This window comes from Episyrphus balteatus, chromosome 2 (genome assembly GCF_945859705.1).
Source record: "Episyrphus balteatus chromosome 2, idEpiBalt1.1, whole genome shotgun sequence".
Classification (NCBI taxonomy): Eukaryota; Metazoa; Arthropoda; class Insecta; order Diptera; family Syrphidae; genus Episyrphus; species Episyrphus balteatus.
The window spans coordinates 40,600,653-40,620,715 of NC_079135.1; the positions used below are offsets into that span (position 1 = coordinate 40,600,653).

General features: G+C 30.0%; 1 protein-coding gene across 1 annotated transcript; it reads right to left on the bottom strand.

The window, feature by feature from the left end:
- Positions 1 to 1,085: 1,085 nt before the first annotated feature.
- Positions 1,086 to 5,445, bottom strand: LOC129911477 (protein odr-4 homolog). The gene is made up of 5 exons (XM_055989291.1): positions 5,204 to 5,445; positions 4,964 to 5,141; positions 2,256 to 2,340; positions 2,066 to 2,191; positions 1,086 to 2,006 (listed from the first exon to the last, which is right to left on the bottom strand). Exons 1-5 carry the CDS (start codon positions 5,294 to 5,296, stop codon positions 1,154 to 1,156), a joined length of 1,335 nt encoding a protein of 444 aa, XP_055845266.1. The 5' UTR covers positions 5,297 to 5,445; the 3' UTR covers positions 1,086 to 1,153.
- Positions 5,446 to 20,063: the final 14,618 nt, after the last annotated feature.

The following is a 20,063-nucleotide window of genomic DNA, read 5'->3' on the forward strand; positions in this document are numbered from 1 at the left end:
TATTGACATACATGAAAATGCTTAATTTGGTATACTATGACCCATGTAAACAGTAATTCAATTGATATCTTTTCTAAGTCTTCATAGATCCAATTCTAAGGTGGTTACTTTTTCTTGCCCATGAAAATTTGTTATCGCTTAAAAATTTTGCAAAACGTATATTTTGGTGATATTCCATGCCTAACATCAGAATTAATGCTTTAAAAAGAAACCCAGAGAGTTTTTTTTGACCGTTCACAAAAATACACAATACATATCGTCCCGTTTCTGCCTGAACCACGTATCTACACAGCAAATTTTGTTGAGTTCTTAAAATAAATTTACATTTTTCTCAAAGTTAAAAATATAAATTGATCAAAGGGAAATCAAGTTATGTTTAAGACATATCGATTAAGTTGTTTCTACACTTAAACCTTTGTATCTTTTATTTCTGTAAGTTTTAGAGCAATGTTTAACAGAAAATTAAATCTTTTAAAAAAATGTACTAACGAGGTTCAAGCAGAAACGGGACGATATATAACATTAAAAAAATTATTTTTTTTTTATGGATTCTAATAAAAAAGAAAATCCGACAAAAAATTCATACAAATCAATTGATAAAATCAATAAAATACTTACTTTTTTGACGATGATTTTTCTGATATCAAAAGAATCATATACGACTTCATTGCTTCAATCTAAGGCTTCAGATTTCGGTTCGACAACTTGATCTACCTCGGAAAACGGGGGAAGTCTCCTGGTTTTGAATTGTTTCATGCCTGGGGAAAACTGATTGCAGGGGTCGTAACATTTTTAGGCTGACTCCTTGCGAAATTGTTGCTTTTGAAATTGCTTCTCACAGCTTCTTCTTTGTACATTAAAGAACCAATTAATCCAAGACTCTCATAAACCTGATTTTCGGATTTTGTTGATTCTTATACGATCAAGCTTTGTTATAGAAATTGTAGAAAAAGCGTAAGCTATCTATATCTGGAATTCGTTTTTTAACAATTTAAGTTTAAGTTATAAAACTATGTAACATTTAAAGGAGATTTAAAACCTTTGGATATACATTCACACAACAAAGTAAGAAAGCAAATAGTATATAGAATTGCAACGTATTTATCTAGTAAAATGTAATATAATATGTCCTTTTCCAACAATACAAAATTATTTACAGAAAAAGATAATTTAACAAAACTGATAACAATAGGACTAGCAGAGCAACTGTTATTCCCAGCATATACATTGTACGACTTATCTCAAAGCCGCCATTCGTTTTTATCGATGTTTCAGCCTTAATCGGTTCATCTATCAAAGAAGTCACTTCATCATCGGGTAAACCTTCGAGATCATCAAAAATGCAATCCGAGTTAATGTCCATATCGAGAATTTGTTTGGCTTGTGATACTGCTACCGAAGGTGTTTCCCCACGGAAGATATATTCTGAGAATTGAATTCCTTGACTTTCTGAATTACAAAAATAGATTCTTCTTGGTGGTTCGTTGACAACAATGCCAACAGTATTTGAATGGATATCAGTCAAACCATCACAGTATATTTGAATTCTAGCTGCCAGTGAACGAAGAACATCTCGCCTGATACTTTCCTTAATTTCTTTGAATGTGTTCTTTGCCTGGCTCCAAATACGAGAAGATACAATACCTGAAAACCTTACTGTTCCATTAAATGGTCGTATTTTAATTAAAAACTCATTTGAAACATTTGCAGTGAGTAATATTGAGGCATTGAAAACTGGAACTTCGTTCTTTTTGTTGTTGTTTTCTTTGAGATAATTTTCAAGAGTACTGTTGTCATCAACATTTTGTTGTTGAATAAAAATCTTACTGTTTTGAATATTGGATTTGACAGCTTGAAGAACTGCGTTAAATTGATTTTCAATATTAACTTGTTCTCTGTTATCGGTGATGGGAAAAACATCTTCCAGTTCATAGTTCGATTCAAAAAGGTACCATTGAGGCAGTTTTTCAACGATTTTACAATCAGCTGGCATTAAATTTCCACCACTGCAATTTGAAAGGACAGTTTTTTAGTAATTCATTTGAGAATTGAATATATGACTTACCTGGATGAGTTTGAAAATATCTTGACGTTGGCCTTTGATGAGGATGCTGCATATGACAGAAAAAGAATCTCTAAATCCTTGGTATGTTCGGCATATTCAAATGTGGAATTGCTGTTTGTGGTAAGCCTGTTTAAAAAATAATTTAAAAAATGAGTAAAAGGTCATGAATATAAAATAAGTAATAACTCACTTGTAAAGTTCAGTTAACATCTTTTTAATATTTTTCGTCTGTTTTTCATCATTTGAGTCGTTTTCTCCGTTGGACATAAAAACACCTGTTAAATTTTGTTAGTCGTTAATATGAATTTTTGGGTGGATTGAAATATTAAAAAATGACAATTTTCAGGTTTTGGCTATCTCTCGAAACATGCAATTTTGAAGCGACAAAAAAATAGGACACTGAATCAGACAAAAACGAAGTATGTCTCATCAATAAGAGAGACACAGCAACGCAGACTCAGTCAAAATATCGGAAGTAAATATATAATTTTGCAGTAGTCAGAGAATTTGTATTTTTTGGGATCTATCATAACCTCGCACAATGACATCAGTGCGAAGAATCACTCTAACCAATTGCTTTTTCTTGGGATAATGAGGCATTTAAGCAGTTAAGCACACTCTCAAAGAACGAAGAAAGACCTGTAAAAAAACCTTATTTACCCTATTTTTACTGTATGGGCTTTGAGAATTTTTCGGGTAATGTTTGGTCTAGTATGTTAATATGCTGGGACATGTTTGCTATATGATTCCGGAACAAATCTTTTGATAAGATTCGGCTTTTTAGTCAGTTTTTCCTGCAAGTCAGTGATGAGGGGCGATCCCAGTTTTAAACTGCTTGACTATCTACTTCTCTAATGCTTGTACATAACAAACTTGCAAAAGGATATTTAAATATTAAGCAATTAATTTTTCCTATTTTCGTGACCTTTCTTGAATCAAAAATGCAATTCTTTTTAGGCTCAATGTTTTTTTCCTGTTTTGTATATTCTAAGGGATAATTTTCACTTCACACTCTATCCTTGATCCATCAATAAAAATATACTTGTCAAGCTATTATCTTGACGTTCAGCTGACCACATTGCATTGTTTTTAACAATGTTCAAGATAGAAGTGCAATAATCCGCGGCTGTGGAAAACAAGAGAAGGTCTTAAGTTTGTTACATTTCTGTGACTGAAAATATTGGCATTCTAGAAAAGTGAATAGAAATCGCACAATAGTTCCAAGGATTCTGATGGAAACTATTAAACGTCAGGGATTTATAGAAACTATGATTACATAAAACCTTGCTGAGCCTAGCGGAATCATTATTTCCTAACATGGATTCACAGTATTTCTACAGCTTTGCTTATTGAATGTTGCTGTGGTACGACTCTTAAGAAATCTTTAAAGAATTTACGTTGTGGATGATATTAGGTCCGTCCCACCAAGTGAGATCTCTGAGGGCTCAGAGATTTTTTAAGTCAGACAAAAAATCTCAGCTGAGCGCTCACTTTTTTTTCGGAGATTTCTGAGGCGAACATTTTAGGATTCATTTCTCAGTTTTATTACTCTTTCTTTAATTTTTTTTTCTTATTGTTTTGGCGTTTGTTTTTTGGTGGTGTGCAGTTATAAAAGTGCTGAAAACATGAGAGATTTAATAAAAATTTGAAGAAACTGTTATTATTTTGAGTTTGTTTCACGAAATAATTTATTTTGAAATAATTTGTATCACTATTTAATATTTGAAGAAAACTTAGAACTGTGTGAAGTTGCAGTTGAAGTGTGAGATTTGAAAAAAAAATTGGATTCATGTGAGAAACTTGTCCCATAATCAATTTGCTCTCTTTCAAAATTACATTGACCTCTCAGAGATTTTTTATCGGTGGGATGCGCCTATTGAAAATTTTTCGTGTAATTTTACTCAGATTTTACAATTCTTCGTTCTATCAAAGATGAAAGATTTACTACTATGTATTTCATACCGGACTCAATGTCATTTGACTAAAGATCCACAAACGAATCTGTACTCAGATTTGGTATAATTCGTAGTAGGGTGGAGCGATTTTATTTTTGTTATTTATTTTTGAATTAGCATAGTAATAAAAAGTTGCACTCTTCATAAACGAACAAAACTGTAAGCATATAGTTGCGCTCCTCATAAACGAACAAAACTGTATGCTTAAAATTTTTAAATGATTTCATTATATGGTGCCCCAAGTCCTCTGAATGCTTAAAAAGGGGGAATTTTAGACCTTTAAGTTAAATGGGGAAAAATAAAGTTCAACATAATTTAATTTAAAATTAAATTATTTAAAAATATTAAGCATACAGTTATGTTCGTTTATGAAGAGCGTAACTTGTTATTACTAGGTACCTATGCTAATTCGAAAATAATAAACAATAAACAAAAATCGCTCCACCCTAATGCGTAGCTTTGCACCAAAAATTGGTCCAAGTGTGTGCGAGAAAATGCAATCATTGGTCATAGTTTTTCAATCCGATAGGGCATGTAAAGTGAACTGTATACAAATCGACGCACTTATGCAACCAGTTTTCCAGCCCAAGTCTGATTGACGAGACAAAGTATGACATCATTCAAGTAAAGCTTGACCTTAACCAAGTGGATGTGCTTTCTGAAGACAGTTAGTTTTGAGCCCAACTGGTCGTATATGTTTGTTGGATGAGGCAATTATGCGCCCTAAACTTCAGAAGAAAGTATGACGAGTTTGTATTTTCTGCCAAAAAAAAAGAGTACGTACAAAAGAAGTACATTTGACATGGCAAGACAAAACCTTGCTTACCTCTACTTTGTATACCCTACTGATTATACTGGTTTCTGTCGCTTTAAAAAACACTTAATATTTTTGGTTGAATTCTGAAAGAATTCTATCTAAAAAAAATCTTTTTTAAGAACATACCAATTACACTAAACGATCCAGGAGTCATTTTGGATGCACTAATCCATTGGTCAGCCAATGATTGCACGTCAACATTTTCAATTGATGGAATTGTTTCTGGGGCAGAGCTACTAATTGATTCTTCATCTTCCGAAAGTTTAGCAAAATGAATGATGTTATATTTGTCATCGGATGTTTTCTTAAATATTAATTTTTTATCAATTTATTTAGTTCAGAATTCATCATTTTAATTGCACTTACTTGACCTATTATTATGCCAAATGCAACCTTTAATTCCTCGGCGGCTTTTTTGAGATAATTCTCACTTTTCTTACTAAAAAATATTGTCGGCATGATGAAGCTTAGTCTATTGTATTGTTTAACTCTAACGAATGTGATGTTGGAATTTAATTTGGAATCTTTTAAGAAAATTTAAATAAAAAAATCTTTTCCACAAATAACAAAATTATGGGCTGTTCTTAAAAGTCAAAAAAATAAATCAAGTCCAAATGTCAAAGTTTGTTTACGTGTGATCTTTATAACAGGAGTAGCGTTTCATGTGGTTAGTAGAGGAACTATGTTTATCATTGCCAGCATGTATTTACTAGACAGATAATTATTTCAACTTATTTTTAACTTTTCACAGAAATTTTTTTATTTAGGTATGCAATAAAACATGAGGATTTTATAAATTGTTCAAAATCAAAAAATTAAAGTACGATGAATCTTATGTTTAATCTTAAATTTAATGAGTCTCAAGGTCAATTTTAAGTTGAGGTTAAAATTATTCTCAAATCAGCTCAAGACATTTGATCAGACAGAGTGTGAACTGTGAATTCAATTTTAATACTGGAATTCAATTTTAATAAGATACTTAAAAATAACATTCAACGTGGACATTATTCCTAAAATAAATACTAGGAGTTGGAGTCCCAAAACCAGGAATTGCTTTACTATAAACATTTTTCCAGTTTTCCAAAGTGGACTTTTTCTGTTCTTACCAGAGATCAGAAATAAATCTCAACCTTTTCAAAGGTTCCTTAATAACTGTTAAGGCTTGGCCACACCGGAGGGTATGCGGTATAGCGGTAACGATATTTGTACTAAAAAAATTCCACACCTGAACGTTGATGTGTCAGTTTTGAATTTTTTTCATACAAGTACCCTCACCGCTACCCGTACCGCTACCGCATACCCTCCAGTGTGGCCAAGCCTTTATTTGTCGCCTTTTTCAATAAAGGTCATAAAATAACCTTTATTTTTAAAAAAGGAAAATTTCGGTCAAGGCCTGAGAGAAACCTTTATTTTGTATTTTTTTATGTTTCGGTCAACCAGTGAGATTTATCGCTGAGAGAAAAAAAATAAATCTCATCTGCAAATGTATCAATTCCTAGAGACACGGGAGTGGTGCCATATGAAAGCTTATATTCTCAGCTACCCGAAAGTGGTAAAATCGGGTTTTTAGATTTTTTTCAAAATTTTAGAATATAGCAGGAAGAATGTGTCATATAAAGTTAGAGCGTATGGGTTGAGTTGAGACAAGAAAAAAATCGTATGAATGGGTCTATTCTCCTCTGTTTAGTCAGAATAGGCGAACAGTTAATAAGTTCCAAAATGTCTTGCCATTTTCGAAAAATTAAAAATAAAACAAAATTATTTTTTTTTTCTAAGAAACCCCTTTATTTATTGTTTTTACTTGGCTGGACTTGTTGGAAGAAACAAAAATGAATGTGCAATGTGCTACGGACACACAAGGAAGGGAATTGAAATGGTACCTAATGGGGACTTTTCACGAGTCGATTTTTGCCATGCGGCGAAGCTTTTCGACTCGTGTGAACGTAAGTCGCAGGCGACTAAAGTGACATCCCCATAGAAAAATCCTAGTCGACCGACATATCGTCGACATATAGTACCGACATATAGTATAGTGGAGTAACTAAAGCTCAAAAATTGGCAATATTAGGGAACCCGGCCGAACAGCTTAGATTTTGATGATATTTTTTTTCAAACGTCGGTAATTAAAAATACTTTAAAGTCTATAAATTAAAAATTGCCGGTGTTGCCGTTTTGATTTTTTAAATTTAATTGAAGATTTTTGTGAACAAAAACAAATTTTTTTCAAAAATTTTTCTTAAATTTCATAAATTAATTGATGCCAAAAGATTGTCTAGGAAATTCAAGGAAAAAAAATATATGGGAGTGAGGGACAATCTTCCATAGTTCAAGCGATAGATGCAATTTTCTTATTAATTGACTTCAAACACAAAAAAAAAATATTTGAACACAACGGCAACACCTACAATATTCAAATATACATTTTTTAAAAGCTAGAAGCTTAGTCATATATGTAAAATTAAAATTAAGTTAATTGAATGAACGGCTTTTGAAAGAATGGTAATTGAACTCAGATTTTTGAAAAAAAAAAAATTATTGAAAACATTTTAACATGTCGTTTTTTAAACTTGGTCGTAATATAAAATGCATTTATTTTCAATTTTTTTTGGCCGCATTTATTATGATTTCAAATTATAAAAGGAAATGTCAATATGTATTACGGTTTATGAAAAAAATTAAAAAGTATTTCATTTTCGAAGAACTTTTTTTAATAAAAGTTTTGAAAAAAAAATTTAACTTATTTTTTTTTTAAGTTCAACATCTAAACATAAAATTATTTTTTATTCATTTAATAACCCTTACTGTTGAAAGTTAAATAGCAAAAATTTAAAGTTCCTATTTACCACAGTCTTTGAGAAAATTAATTATTTCAATGCAAAAATTCAGTTTTAATAAAAAAAAACCATTGAAATTGAAGTAATTTTTCATTTTTTTTCAAAAGTGTGATATATTTTACCTTTTTTGCTTCGAAATTCAACTTTTCAATATTTATGGCCAAAAATTTTTTTTAAATAAATTCATATTTTAGTAGAAATAGTTTGGAAAAAAGTCATTTTAAATTTTTCTAATATAATTTTTTTTTTTAATTCTGAGTTTGAGGACCATTTTTTCAAAAAGTCTTGATCAAATTTAGTGGACTTAAATTTAAGAGATAAGAATGAGCTTCTGGCTTTTTAAAAATGTATTTTAAAATATTGTAGGTGTTGCCGTTGTTTTCAAAATATTTTTTTTGTGTTTGAGGTCAGAATGTTAGAAAATTGCATTTATCGCTTAAACGATGGAAGATTGTTCCTTACTGCCTTTTATATATTTTCCTTAAATTACCTAGAGAATCTTTTGCTATCATTTGTTTTATGAAATTTAAGCAAAAAAAAATGGTTTTGTTAAAAAAAATTTAATTTTAATTTTAAAAAACAATACGGCAACACCGGCAATTTTTTATCTATAGACTTTAAAGTATTTTTAATTACCTACGTTTGAAAAAAAAAATCGTCAAAATCAGAGCTGTTCGGCCGGGTTCCCTAATAATTTGCTTTAGTTACTCTACTAGTACCTACATAAAATCAAGAAATAAAAAAAAATTTTTACACTCATGAAACTTGACTAAAAGTTTGCTTTTGGGATAAGAACCAAGGACAAAAAAGTCTATAACAAAAAGTTGGGTGGAAGGGTGTTTTTTCGCGGACAAGAGGGGGTGAAGGTCAAAAATATACTGAAAAAAAATGTTTGTCGAATATCATCATATGAAACATGTTTTCAAGGTATTTTTTGATGCTGAATCTAATGACATAAAAATAAAGTCAATACGATTGCTCTAAGCAGTGGCGTATTGAGGGGGGGGCTCAGGGGGCTCAAGCCCCCCCCAAGCCTCCAAAATCATGTTACTATTTAGCTGATTTCATCATAATCTACATAATTAACTGAAACTTCTTCGTAAATCGTAGAGATTTAGAGGCAGCTCAAATGATCGAGCCCCCTCCAAATTCTAAAATGGTTATTTGTGTTTGTTTGAGTAAGTGCCTTAGTTGACGTTGAGGTTTGGGATTTTCAGGATTTTAGTCCAATCCAGAATTCTTCAAATAATTTGTTTGTTGTTTTGACGTCGAATTACATCACCGTTATATTTTGCAAAGCTTCTTATGCAATCACGTCGTATTTTATTGTCTTGAGTATATTACTTTTTTTCAAAAATAATATTTTTCTCAAAGATATTGGAAATACAAATTTTTTATATCTCAATATCTTAGTGGTCAACATAGCTAATAATTTATTTAAGCAAATTCCAGTTTGTGCTTCTGATTTGTATTAAAAAAGGAACATATTATTAAAAAATATATATTTCGGATTAAACATCAAAAAAATTTCATTTAAAATTAGTTTTTGAGACTTTTACGTTCTGCATTTCACTTTTTGAGCATTCACTTGCGTTCCCGATAGCGAAATTAGGTGTTCTACATTTTTTCGCTCATTTCGATTTCCTGATCGAATTCAATTCTCTTTGTTTCTGCTCGTGAACTTGGTATCTTTTTCAATGAATCTCCAATTTTTGGACAAAATATTATCAAAACTTATATTTTTATTGTTTTGTAATATTTATTTGTTGTTAATTTAATACAAAATACATAAAACACATGAGGCATGAAATACATATCATGCCTCTGTGTTTGCAACCTCATTCGCTTTACACTTTATCTAATTCATTTTTCTTTGAAAATTTGCAATAATATCGCCCATGTTCTGCATTTCACTTACAAAATGTGACTTCTTATTTTTTCTTTTAAATTCTGGTTTTTTCTAATAAAGTTGCCAATAAAATTGCATCCATGTTCAAAGTAGCAGTAATTAAACTTTAGAAACAAAATAAAAATGGATGATCCTTCAGTTTTGACAGTTCGAAGCATTTTCGAAGTTTTCGAAATCGATCGAAGATCAATTTCACGTGAAATTGAAAAGTGATGCCAGTTCACTTTCGGTCGAATTGCGGAAAAATGGGCATCTATGCCGAAAAAAGTGATGAGTATAGCTCAAAAACTAGACGTGATAGGAATAAATCTGTAAACAGTTTTGAATTCAGCACATGAAAAAGTTCGAACGAAAAAGTGTTTTTTTTTTTTAAAGGTTACTAAACACCTTGCTGTTTGTGTAAAATGTTTGGGATACAAGAACTTGGAAAAATAGCTACTTTGAATGTGAAAGGAGACAGTAGTACGAAGTTGTCGGGAGCAGTAAAATGCTACTATACGAATTTCAGTACCGCAGCACAGCGCTTTTCTCTCGATCAAGGATGAATAAAACAAAATGCACGACTGGGTCGCACGAACTTGCTCTTGGAGTTAAAGTTGCTTAAATTTTTAAGACTTTTTATATAGAAATTTGAAAAAAAAAATAAAATTCGTTTAAAAAAAAAATAAAATAAAATCTGAAATTGAATTGCCCTCCAAAACAAGTATGCAGTTTTGATTGATATATTAACGTGTATTTTTAGAAAAAAAATTTTCAAAATCGTTAGAGCCGTTTTTTAAAAAAACAATTTTTTATAAATAATTTTTTGGAAAAAAAGTTTGAAAAATAATATTGGTATGCCATTTTGTAGAAATCACTAATCAACATCTAAAAACAAAATTTCAAAAAAATTCAATGTCCCGTTTCAAAATTTTTTTAAAAATCCAAAAATTCTTTTTTTTGAAATTTAATTTTTGGTTTATATTAAAATTATATAAATGCTTCTTCACAAAAAGTTTCGTTGAAATCGAATAAGAAGTTTCAGAGATATTCGAATTTGAAAAAAACGGTTCTATGGCAGGTACCGTTAATAATGATTTTCAAAAAAAAAATTTTTTCATTGAAATATAGACCTTAGCTTGAAACTAACATTTGAATTTTTTAAACAAAATCGTTGGAGCCGTTTTCGATATATTTCAATTTTACTAAAATCGGTATATGACAAGTACCGTTATTTTTGGTCCAAAAAAATTTATTTAAACCCCTCTGGAGAGTCGCCAAATAACTCTACATACCAAGTTTGACATTAATCGGTCCATCCGTTTAGGCTGTAGGTCCTTATACAGACAGACAGATAGACAGACGGACTTCCGGGACCCACTTTTTTGGCATTGTCTACCATCGTAATGTTATGGAAAAATGTTATCTCAACTTTTTTTTTTTTGTACGAATGCATAACTTGATATATAGTACCTATATCGCAAGTAAAAAGGAGACAAATTTGTAGTACATTTACCTTATCAAAAATTTTTGAAAAATTTTTCAGCCCCCCCCAAATTTTTTTCTGGATACGCCACTGGCTCTAAGTTATTGCCGATTAAAAACAAGGGTGCTTGTTTTTTTTACTTCAACAGGTAAAATATAACCAAAACCCATGTGAAAAACATTCTACACTGACAAAACTCGGGATGAAGGTTTTAGATAAAGCAGGGACAAAGGATTCATATAGTGTTTACAAATATTTTTGATGAAAGGGTGTTTTTTTGGTGGATTGAGCTGTGTGTGAGAAAGGTATCATAACAGCCGACTTATATTTTATTGATTTTTAAAACTTGGTGAAAAAGTTTTATTTGGTATAAGAATTAAGAATCTATAAAGGGTACAAAATTATCTTGAGTGAAAAGGTTTTTTTTTTAAGATATGATGAAATTCGGAATTAGTACCAAAAAAACTCTGAAAAAATTGTTACACCAATGAAAATTGGTACAAATGTTTGATTTATACCTAACAGAAACCAAGAATCTAGGTAGTCTATAAAAATATTTTAGGTTAAAGGGTGTTTTTTTTTTGGAAATAGGGAAAATCCGCGATAAGTTCGATAAAATCAATGGTATAAAAGTTTACCCTTACGAAATTTATTAAAAATGTTGTCTTTTCCATGGGAATTACGAATAAAGTAAAACTATAATTTTTTTTCATCTGAAAAAGTGTTTTATTTAGGTATAGAGAAAATATGGGTATATTTGAAAAAGTGTGTAATATTAGAGTAATATTAGTGGTACAATATTGAAATTCAGCAATTATGTTACTTTTAAGATTAGAAACAAGTCTATAAAAATATCATGGTTAAAAGGGTGTTTTTTTTGAGTGAAAACAAACATGGTGGTCACACTAATGAAATTTGGTGAAAACATTGAATTTGAGATAGAAAGCAAGAATAAAAGGTTTTCATAAAAAAAATTAGGTGAAAGGGTGTTTTTTTTCGAAGAGACAGTAAAATCTGTAATTGGTCCTAAAAAGCCCTTGATTCGTGTAAAACGTCTAACAACTTAAATATAAACGTTCAATTTGTCATCGAAACCAACGGCAGCGGACACCCGGGAAACAGGTAGTTATTGACTGTACACAAATTTTCTTTTTCCAAATTAAGTCATTTTTTTTTTAGAAAATTTACCCTCCTGAACAAAAGGGAATACCTTCCCATCTATTATGTTTTCTTGTCTATCGACACAACCTACTCGCACTACCTTTTTGACACGTTCCTCCTGGATCACCCAAAGTCAGGGTGTTTCGTATGCAAATAAGGACAATTAGTGGGTGTAGGTATATTCTAAAAATAAAATTTTTCCATAGTTACGCTCTATCTTCAAAGCTGGTACCTACCACTTTCACTTAGATGTAAGAAAACGCTTACTTTGATATACGTATCTAAAAAACGACCCGAGAGAAAGATCTTAAGACAAATCGATAGTTCTGAACTTCTGATTTTAAGGATAGTTATGAACCCGAAATTTTTTATTTTAAGGTATGATTTAAGCTCTTAAACGAAAAAATCCTGAGAATCCAAAAATTCGCCTTCTATACCTTCCTTGATGTTTTTTTTACTACTTAATCTTGTCCAACACAATTCGAGCTTCATAGCCAAAGTGCCGTCTATAACTGTCCCGATCGTGTGTGTATCTACTTCCTTTTCATGGTATTTTTTTAAATCTTTTTTCTTCAAGCAGTTAGATGTTTTAAGACTGTTAACACTAATATCTCAACAATAAAACTTGGGTCTTAGTTATTTAGTGTAAATAAGTTTCATTCAACGAAGGGCATTGCATTGGTAATACCTAAGTACTTTTTCTATTAGCAGTCACACCGTTTTCTTATCCCTACAAAAACCTAAAATAATTAAGTCTTTACCCAAATTATGTTCAAAGAAATATAACCGGAAGTTAAATATGGCGCTCTAATTTGTTTTTGAATTACTATCAATTTATAACTCAACAAATTTAAGCCCCCCCAAAATACACAACATGATGAAATTATATATTTTTTCATTGCTTCAAAATATTTGAATGATGAGAAAATGTTAAGAATGTTTATCAGGAAGTTAGAGACTAAGCCATGATTTGAATGAAAACAGTTTTATGACACAAACAATAGCAGCTAGTGGAATTAACTTTAAACAGACCTCGAAGTCTATTAGTTTATGTTCACTTATAGAATACCTTCGGGGTTATTATACCTCGCGCTGTTTATGTTTCTACTCAACCTATAAAGCCCAAGAAAATGAATTACGAACTAATTGATATTCCAACACATGAATGGTGCATCATTTTTTTTATTTTGTTGAGCTTAAAGAAGCTTGATAAGTATTCAAATTTTTAGCTGGGTATTTTTGGTTTAGTTTATATTATTTCAAACAGTATAAGCGGTATTGAGGCGCTTTGTGCATACAACATTACTTGTTTCCTCTATTTTAAGCCTGGAGTTGTTTAATTAAAAGTATAAGCTCAAATATAAACATTTGAAGCGGCTAACGGACGTGACATAAGCTGCCTACACATTTTTTCGGTTTGAAGTTCATCAACCAAATGATCTGTTAACCAAAAGTTTAGTTAACAATCGAGACCCGGGGCTTATTGATCGGTCGAAACTGTAACAAAAAAAAAATTAAATAAAAAAAAAAAATCTTAAAAGTTTAAATAAAATAAAGTTAAATTCATAAAGGTGCATATAAAACTTCCCAGTGATAAATTGCATTGCAACTTGCATATTGTTACAGAAAAAAAAGTAATTATTATACAAAAATAAACTTGCTGAGCCAGAACTTATGCAACATCCAATAAAATCAATTATTCTTTATTTGAAAAGTCTAGTTCCTAGATCTATAAAAAGTTCTAACCGCTTTGATTTGTCCACCTGTTGCATTACGTAAAAGCTATATAGCAACTATATGCAGCAATGATTATATGAAGTGCAACATTTTGTAAAGCGTGCTTTAGAGTGTTCATGAGTTATATGACCGTAATTGTGCATTAATTAAAATTCAACAATCTGTTTTATTATTAATGTAATTTTTATAATCAGCCATCATGTAACATAAGGTATTTAAATAGGTTTTAAGGTTAAAATAAAGAAAGAAAAATTTAACGATGATGTGGGCAACCAACCACAAAATGATTATTCATAATTCCAATTCGATTGCACCACATCTGGCTGACTCTATTAAAATCTTAAGGTTCTTATAAATATTCTTAAGGAATTAATATAAAATATAATTGCATTTCTTCAATTATAGTTTCATATAATCATACAAGAGAAAAATTTATTAATTTCAATTAAAATAAAATGCACGACTGGGGTCGCACGTACTTGCTCTTATACTAAAGTAACTCTTATGTTAAAGCTTTTTATTCCAGAAAATTAGGAAAATTTTATTATTTGATATTTTCAAGATTATTTTTTATATGTAAAAAAATAAAATCTGTTTTTATAATTAATTAAACACCGTTTTAAATGATGTTTTTCAAAAAACCAAGTATGCCATTTTATTACTTGTATAAAAAGGTATTTTTAGAAAAAAAATTTCGAAAAATGTTAGAGCCGTTTTTTAAAAAAATAATTTTTTATATATAACAAATTTCTAACATTTTTCAAAAAAAAAGTTGGTATGCCATTTTTAAGAAATAATTGATTTACGCATAAAAACGAAATTTCAAAATTTTTCACTAACTCGTTTTCAAAAAATTGATTTTTCAAAAAAAAATTTTGAAACATTTTTTAAAAATCCAAAAATTATTTTTTTGAAAATTTTCTAAAATTTAAATATTACTTTTACTTAAACGCTTTTGTATAAAAATTTTCGTTGAAATCGGGTTAATCTTGTACGAGATATTCAAAAACCAAAAAAACCGTTCTATGGCAGGTACCGTTAATAACGGTACAAAAAATATTTTTTTTATTTCAAAAGTTGGCTCTTATGGTAAATACTAAACACAAAAATTTTAATCAAAATCGTTAGAGCCGTTTTTGAGTTATTTGGTTTGAATTGAGAAATTTGTATGGGAGGTACACTTTCTAAGAGAGATAAAAAAAAAACAAAAAAAACCAACTTTCAGAATACCATAAAAATCATCTGTACCAAATTTGAAGAAAATCCGTCCACCCGTTTAGGCTGTGGAAATGTGTACAGATGGACGTACAGACGCACAGACGCACAGACGCACAGACGCACAGACGCACGGACGGAATTGCGAGACCCACTTTTTTGGAATTCTCCATCATCGTAATGTTGGTTTTGATTAAAACCTCAAATTTTTTTTTCGACACGAAACCAATACTTGCCCTATTGAGCAAGTAAAAATGAAACATTGCTATGTGATCCATACAATGTTAAAAGTGCCTTAATTGATGTGTCGAGATTAGACCAAGTTTATGTTCTTCTTATGAAAGAGGGTGTGTGTGGTGAAATGGCAATTTGTTACTGTTGTAACTGCTTTTCTTAATTAAAATACAATACTTCGGGTGCATTAAAAAAAGTGAATATATATAGAATAGGTGTTTTTTTAGAGCTATGCTGTAGGATTTTGAGTAAGGACTTATATATCAACGCACCAAGATAAAGGAAAAAAGAAAGTAGGGTAGAGTTGCCAAATTCCGGCCCTCTCCAGTATAGCCGGCCACCTTTCAGAAAAATCGTTATAATTAGTGATTTCGTAGGATTTATTCCAAATTTTTGCTCTTATGCTGTTCTTTTAATTGTCTCTCCTTAAATTACAATATTCTTATTTTTCTTGTTTTTCAGTTTTCTTAGAAAAAAAACCGGGTATGGTTTTTTTTTATTTTACTGCAGAAACCTACTATCGTAAATAGTGTTTTTTGGAAACAATTTCAGAGCTAATGCTTTGAAATGTTGTTTTTCTTATTAAATATATACTATTCTTAAAATAAAATAGGATTTAAATAGGAAAAAATGTGAATTTTGGTAATTTTAAGGAGGGCCGGAGATAGAACACAAAAAAGGTCTGAAATTTAAGAGTTTCCTGTATTAGGCCCCCTTTTATTGATAAAATTTAAAAAAAATGGGGAAAAATAGATATATTTTTAAATCTTTTGATGTTATAACTTATTAACAATCAAAACGGTTTCTATATTCTTAAAACACAAAAATTAAAATTAAAAACATTCAATTTGTTTAAGCTTGACCTAATAAAGTCTGTGGCCGGAAATGGGACACTAGATGGCCGAAAATAGGAAACAAAGGCCGGACTTAGGAGAATCGGACTTTTTTATACAAAAACTTAAATAAAATATTTTTGGGAAATATTATTAAATTAACTTTTTTTAAACATACCGAAAAATTAATAAATAAAGTACATTTTACTTCAAGAATTATTCGAAAATGTTGATATTTGACGTTTCTGTGCATTATTTTATGAGACAAAATCCTTAACGGGCCGGCTACTAGCAACTCTACCCTAATGTGTATGCGGGCCATTTCAAAGTAACGGAGAGGACATACCTATTGACGCTTGTTTCCATTATATCTCGTTGAAGAAGCTATGTTTTTTCTTGAAACTTGGTAGGTCTCACGGTAAACTAATTACATTTTTATTACTTTTTACATTCGAAAAAAACTTTAAAAATATTTTTTAATGTAATTTTTCAAAATGAGTGAATTCTTGAGTGAATCTAATCAAAAACGACATAAGATTTTAGAAATTTGTTACTAAAGGTTTCGGTGACTATATTTAAGAATTAATTTTCTAAAAAGTTGACTTGAACCCGAATCAAAATCATTAAAAAACACAACGGTAATACTAACAACATTCTCCATTCAATAGCTCAATTTAAAAAAGAATTATTTTCAATATTTTTTCTAGGAGAGAAATGGGAGAAAATAGAAACAAATATATAACTATAAAATTGGATGGTGATGAAATATCATCATTTTAAACACACCTCAATGTTTAAGGGATTATTTCTTGGGGAATATTGGCTATTCTACATCATCTTCATGAGATTAATGATTTTCAAGATGTTGATTTTCGAATTTTGTCAGTTTCGTCAAAATCTTTTAATTTTTTCACTTATGTTTATATGGCGAAACAAGTCCGATCAGTGGTGATCTCGATTTTGGTAGATACATATTGTTTTATTAAACTTTATGAAAACTCCAACTCGACATCGGCAAAGAGCTCAATTCATCATTTTGAATCAACGCTGCTCAAAAGTGTATTTCATCAAATAACTTTTTACGCCATAATAGTTACTATGCTGTTAGTTAGTGCAAAAATATAACTTTTGAAATTAAATCTAATCTAATGAACCTTGAGTAAATCCAAACAAAATGAAACCAACCTAAAAAATGCCCCTTTATCTGTACGTACTTTTGAAAAGAAAAAAAAATTAACCTTATTTTCATTTGTGAATAAATAAATTGGGCTGGATACACAGCGGCGATTGAATAAATTAAATCTATTTAAACAAAATCTTTGACCGGTGTAATGGGGGGTTTTTCGCTGATCAAATGTATATCCATTCAGGTAGACTGAAAAGCCATGCCTTAAAGATAAGGAATTCATAATTCAATTATAATACTATTAATAGAACAAATAAAATCTAATCTAATCTAATCTATATGCATTTGATAAAGTTAATATATAATTACAGATACAGAATAAGCGCTTAGAAAATGAAAAGGTGCTGACGGGATATATTTAACTATTATCAAAAATTGTTTTGTTTTTTCATAATATAAAGTTTATGTTAGACAGAAATGGAATTTGACAAAGATGCTCTTCATTTGTGTTTAAAAAAAAGCAATTTATTCTCCTAGCGTTTAACTATTTTCGAAAAAAATTGAAAGTTAAAGTTTAAGCAGATTTCATTTGATGTTTGTTAAGTATTTAGTTTAATGACCTAAATCTTTTCTCGCCAAATTACATATATAATTATGTTTATTCTGGAGGCAAACTATATTTTCCCAGAAAAGAACTAAGTTATTCTTATTATGAAGAAAGTGAGGTAAGAAAACTTTCTAAGAATATTTTAAAATTTAAATGTATGTGAAGTAAATTTGATGAGATAATTAGATAATTATTTATTAAAGCTCAAGGGCTTGTTCTTTTGCAAATAATAAAAAAAAAAAAAAAACAAACAGCGAATGGGACCATAAGTTTTCAGTAGATATATGGTGGGAAAGTGGATAGTGAGTCAACCATTTAAGTTCTGAGTAATGGAGCTGAAAATACGAAAGGGCAGAAAGTTCTTGATTTTAGGAAAAATTACATCTTTTAGCTTCATATATGTATATCTTATGAATTTTGGTTATAATTTTTTTACCTCCTTACCTCGAGAATGCAGCAAAAATGAGAAAACTACGATCAAAGTTTTTCGACTTCGAATTACTTCATTAACCCTTGGTTTTCGTCTTTGGCTGTGGGATACCCTGTAAACAAACATAGTTTGGAGTCAATAATAGTGTTTTGGAAATTTTATGATATTACATGATGGACTTGCTCCGATCGTTGATTAACTATATTGTGGGTCTTAAATGACAATGTTTCCACCATCAGAAAAGTCTATAATTTTGTTGCTGGATGTTGAATCGTGCGTTTTATGATTTTTCTGTTTCGTTAGATGTTAAAATATTTTGAAACCATTTCAATATCATAATTTTAGCTTTTATATTTTGTGCATCAATTCTTAAAAAAATGTCATTGAATTATTTCCTACCTCTTATGATGCAGTCATGTTGGCGAAATTAGATCCGATATCGATCGCCTCAGTTTTTTTTTACAAACCAAGTTTTAATCAAAATGTGATTGAGTAAAAATCTCAACAACTTGAGTTTGATGCATCCCACAAACCAAAAAGATGCGATCTTAATCAATTGACGTCCAGTGTGCAATGAATGTACTCCAATTTGCCAATTTCCAGTGTCAATATCCGTTTGTAATGCACACATAACTTTTCAGAAAGTTCAAATTCAATGTCAGCTAAAACTTCGGTCATCGACTTTTATAAGAAATTATTTAATCATCATTATGCCATTTATTTGTTTGCGGGTACACACACACAATCATTTTACCTTGAAGAATTTATATTCTTTTTTTTTATATCAACAAAGCTTACATTATTTTGGCCAAAAATTTTAATTGATCTGATTTTTTTCGATAAAAAAATAAAAAAAAAAAAAACAAAACAAAATCAATTACTTCATAACACTTTTTTCCTTAAAAATGATTTATGTTTTTCAATTGTTTTTGATGGAAAGAAACCAAAAAGAAAAAAGATAAATGGCCTATAAAATCGATTACACGCCATTGAAACTTTTAAAGATTGCTTAATAAAAGTATCCTATTGTATTTGGTTATAAAGATTCACTAAAAATAATAACAAAAAATTAGAAGATTCCATCCATCATTGGTTACCATAGGGGTAGAAATTGAACCATGAATCTAAACAAAAGAGCTGAGCTTCGAACTCGATTTTTAAGTTTTTAGTTTGTTCTGCTCTTGTAATAAGCTGGGATTTCTTTTACTCCCATAAACTCTTGCAACAACAAAATATCATTCCAAACACAGTTTTTCATTGATAAAAATATTCATGTACATGAATTTAACGCAGTCATGAAGGGAAATTAGTGTTACACATGCAATATTTGCGCGGTAAACAAACACCAAACCAAGTACATTGTTGGTAAAGTAATTTGATACATAATTATGTTAATCTTAATTTGTTGATGTCAAATTTGTATTTTTTTTTTTAGAACAATACACAAAATTACGAGAATGATAAATCTTTTTCTTTTAAATATCAAAAGACGGTCAATTGATCTTATCGAAAATCATCGCCATTGATTCAACTCATTTATCATTATTTTCTCAAGCCTTCCTTAACAATGCCTGACCTAACGCACATTTACTGTTTAGGAGTAATGTTAATAATAAATTCAACGAGCAACGATCTTTTGTTGAAGTTAGTATAAGCACAGCCTCATTGGAGTGTG

Coding starts and splice junctions, on each gene's coding strand:
- LOC129911477 (XM_055989291.1), bottom strand. CDS start 5,296: ATGCCGACAATATTTTTTAGTAAGAAAAGTGAGAATTATCTCAAAAAA. Junction 5,142..5,203: donor TTGGCATAATAATAGGTCAA/GTAAGTGCAATT, acceptor TTAATATTTAAG/AAAACATCCGATGACAAATA. Junction 2,192..2,255: donor ATGTTAACTGAACTTTACAA/GTGAGTTATTAC, acceptor TTTTTTAAACAG/GCTTACCACAAACAGCAATT.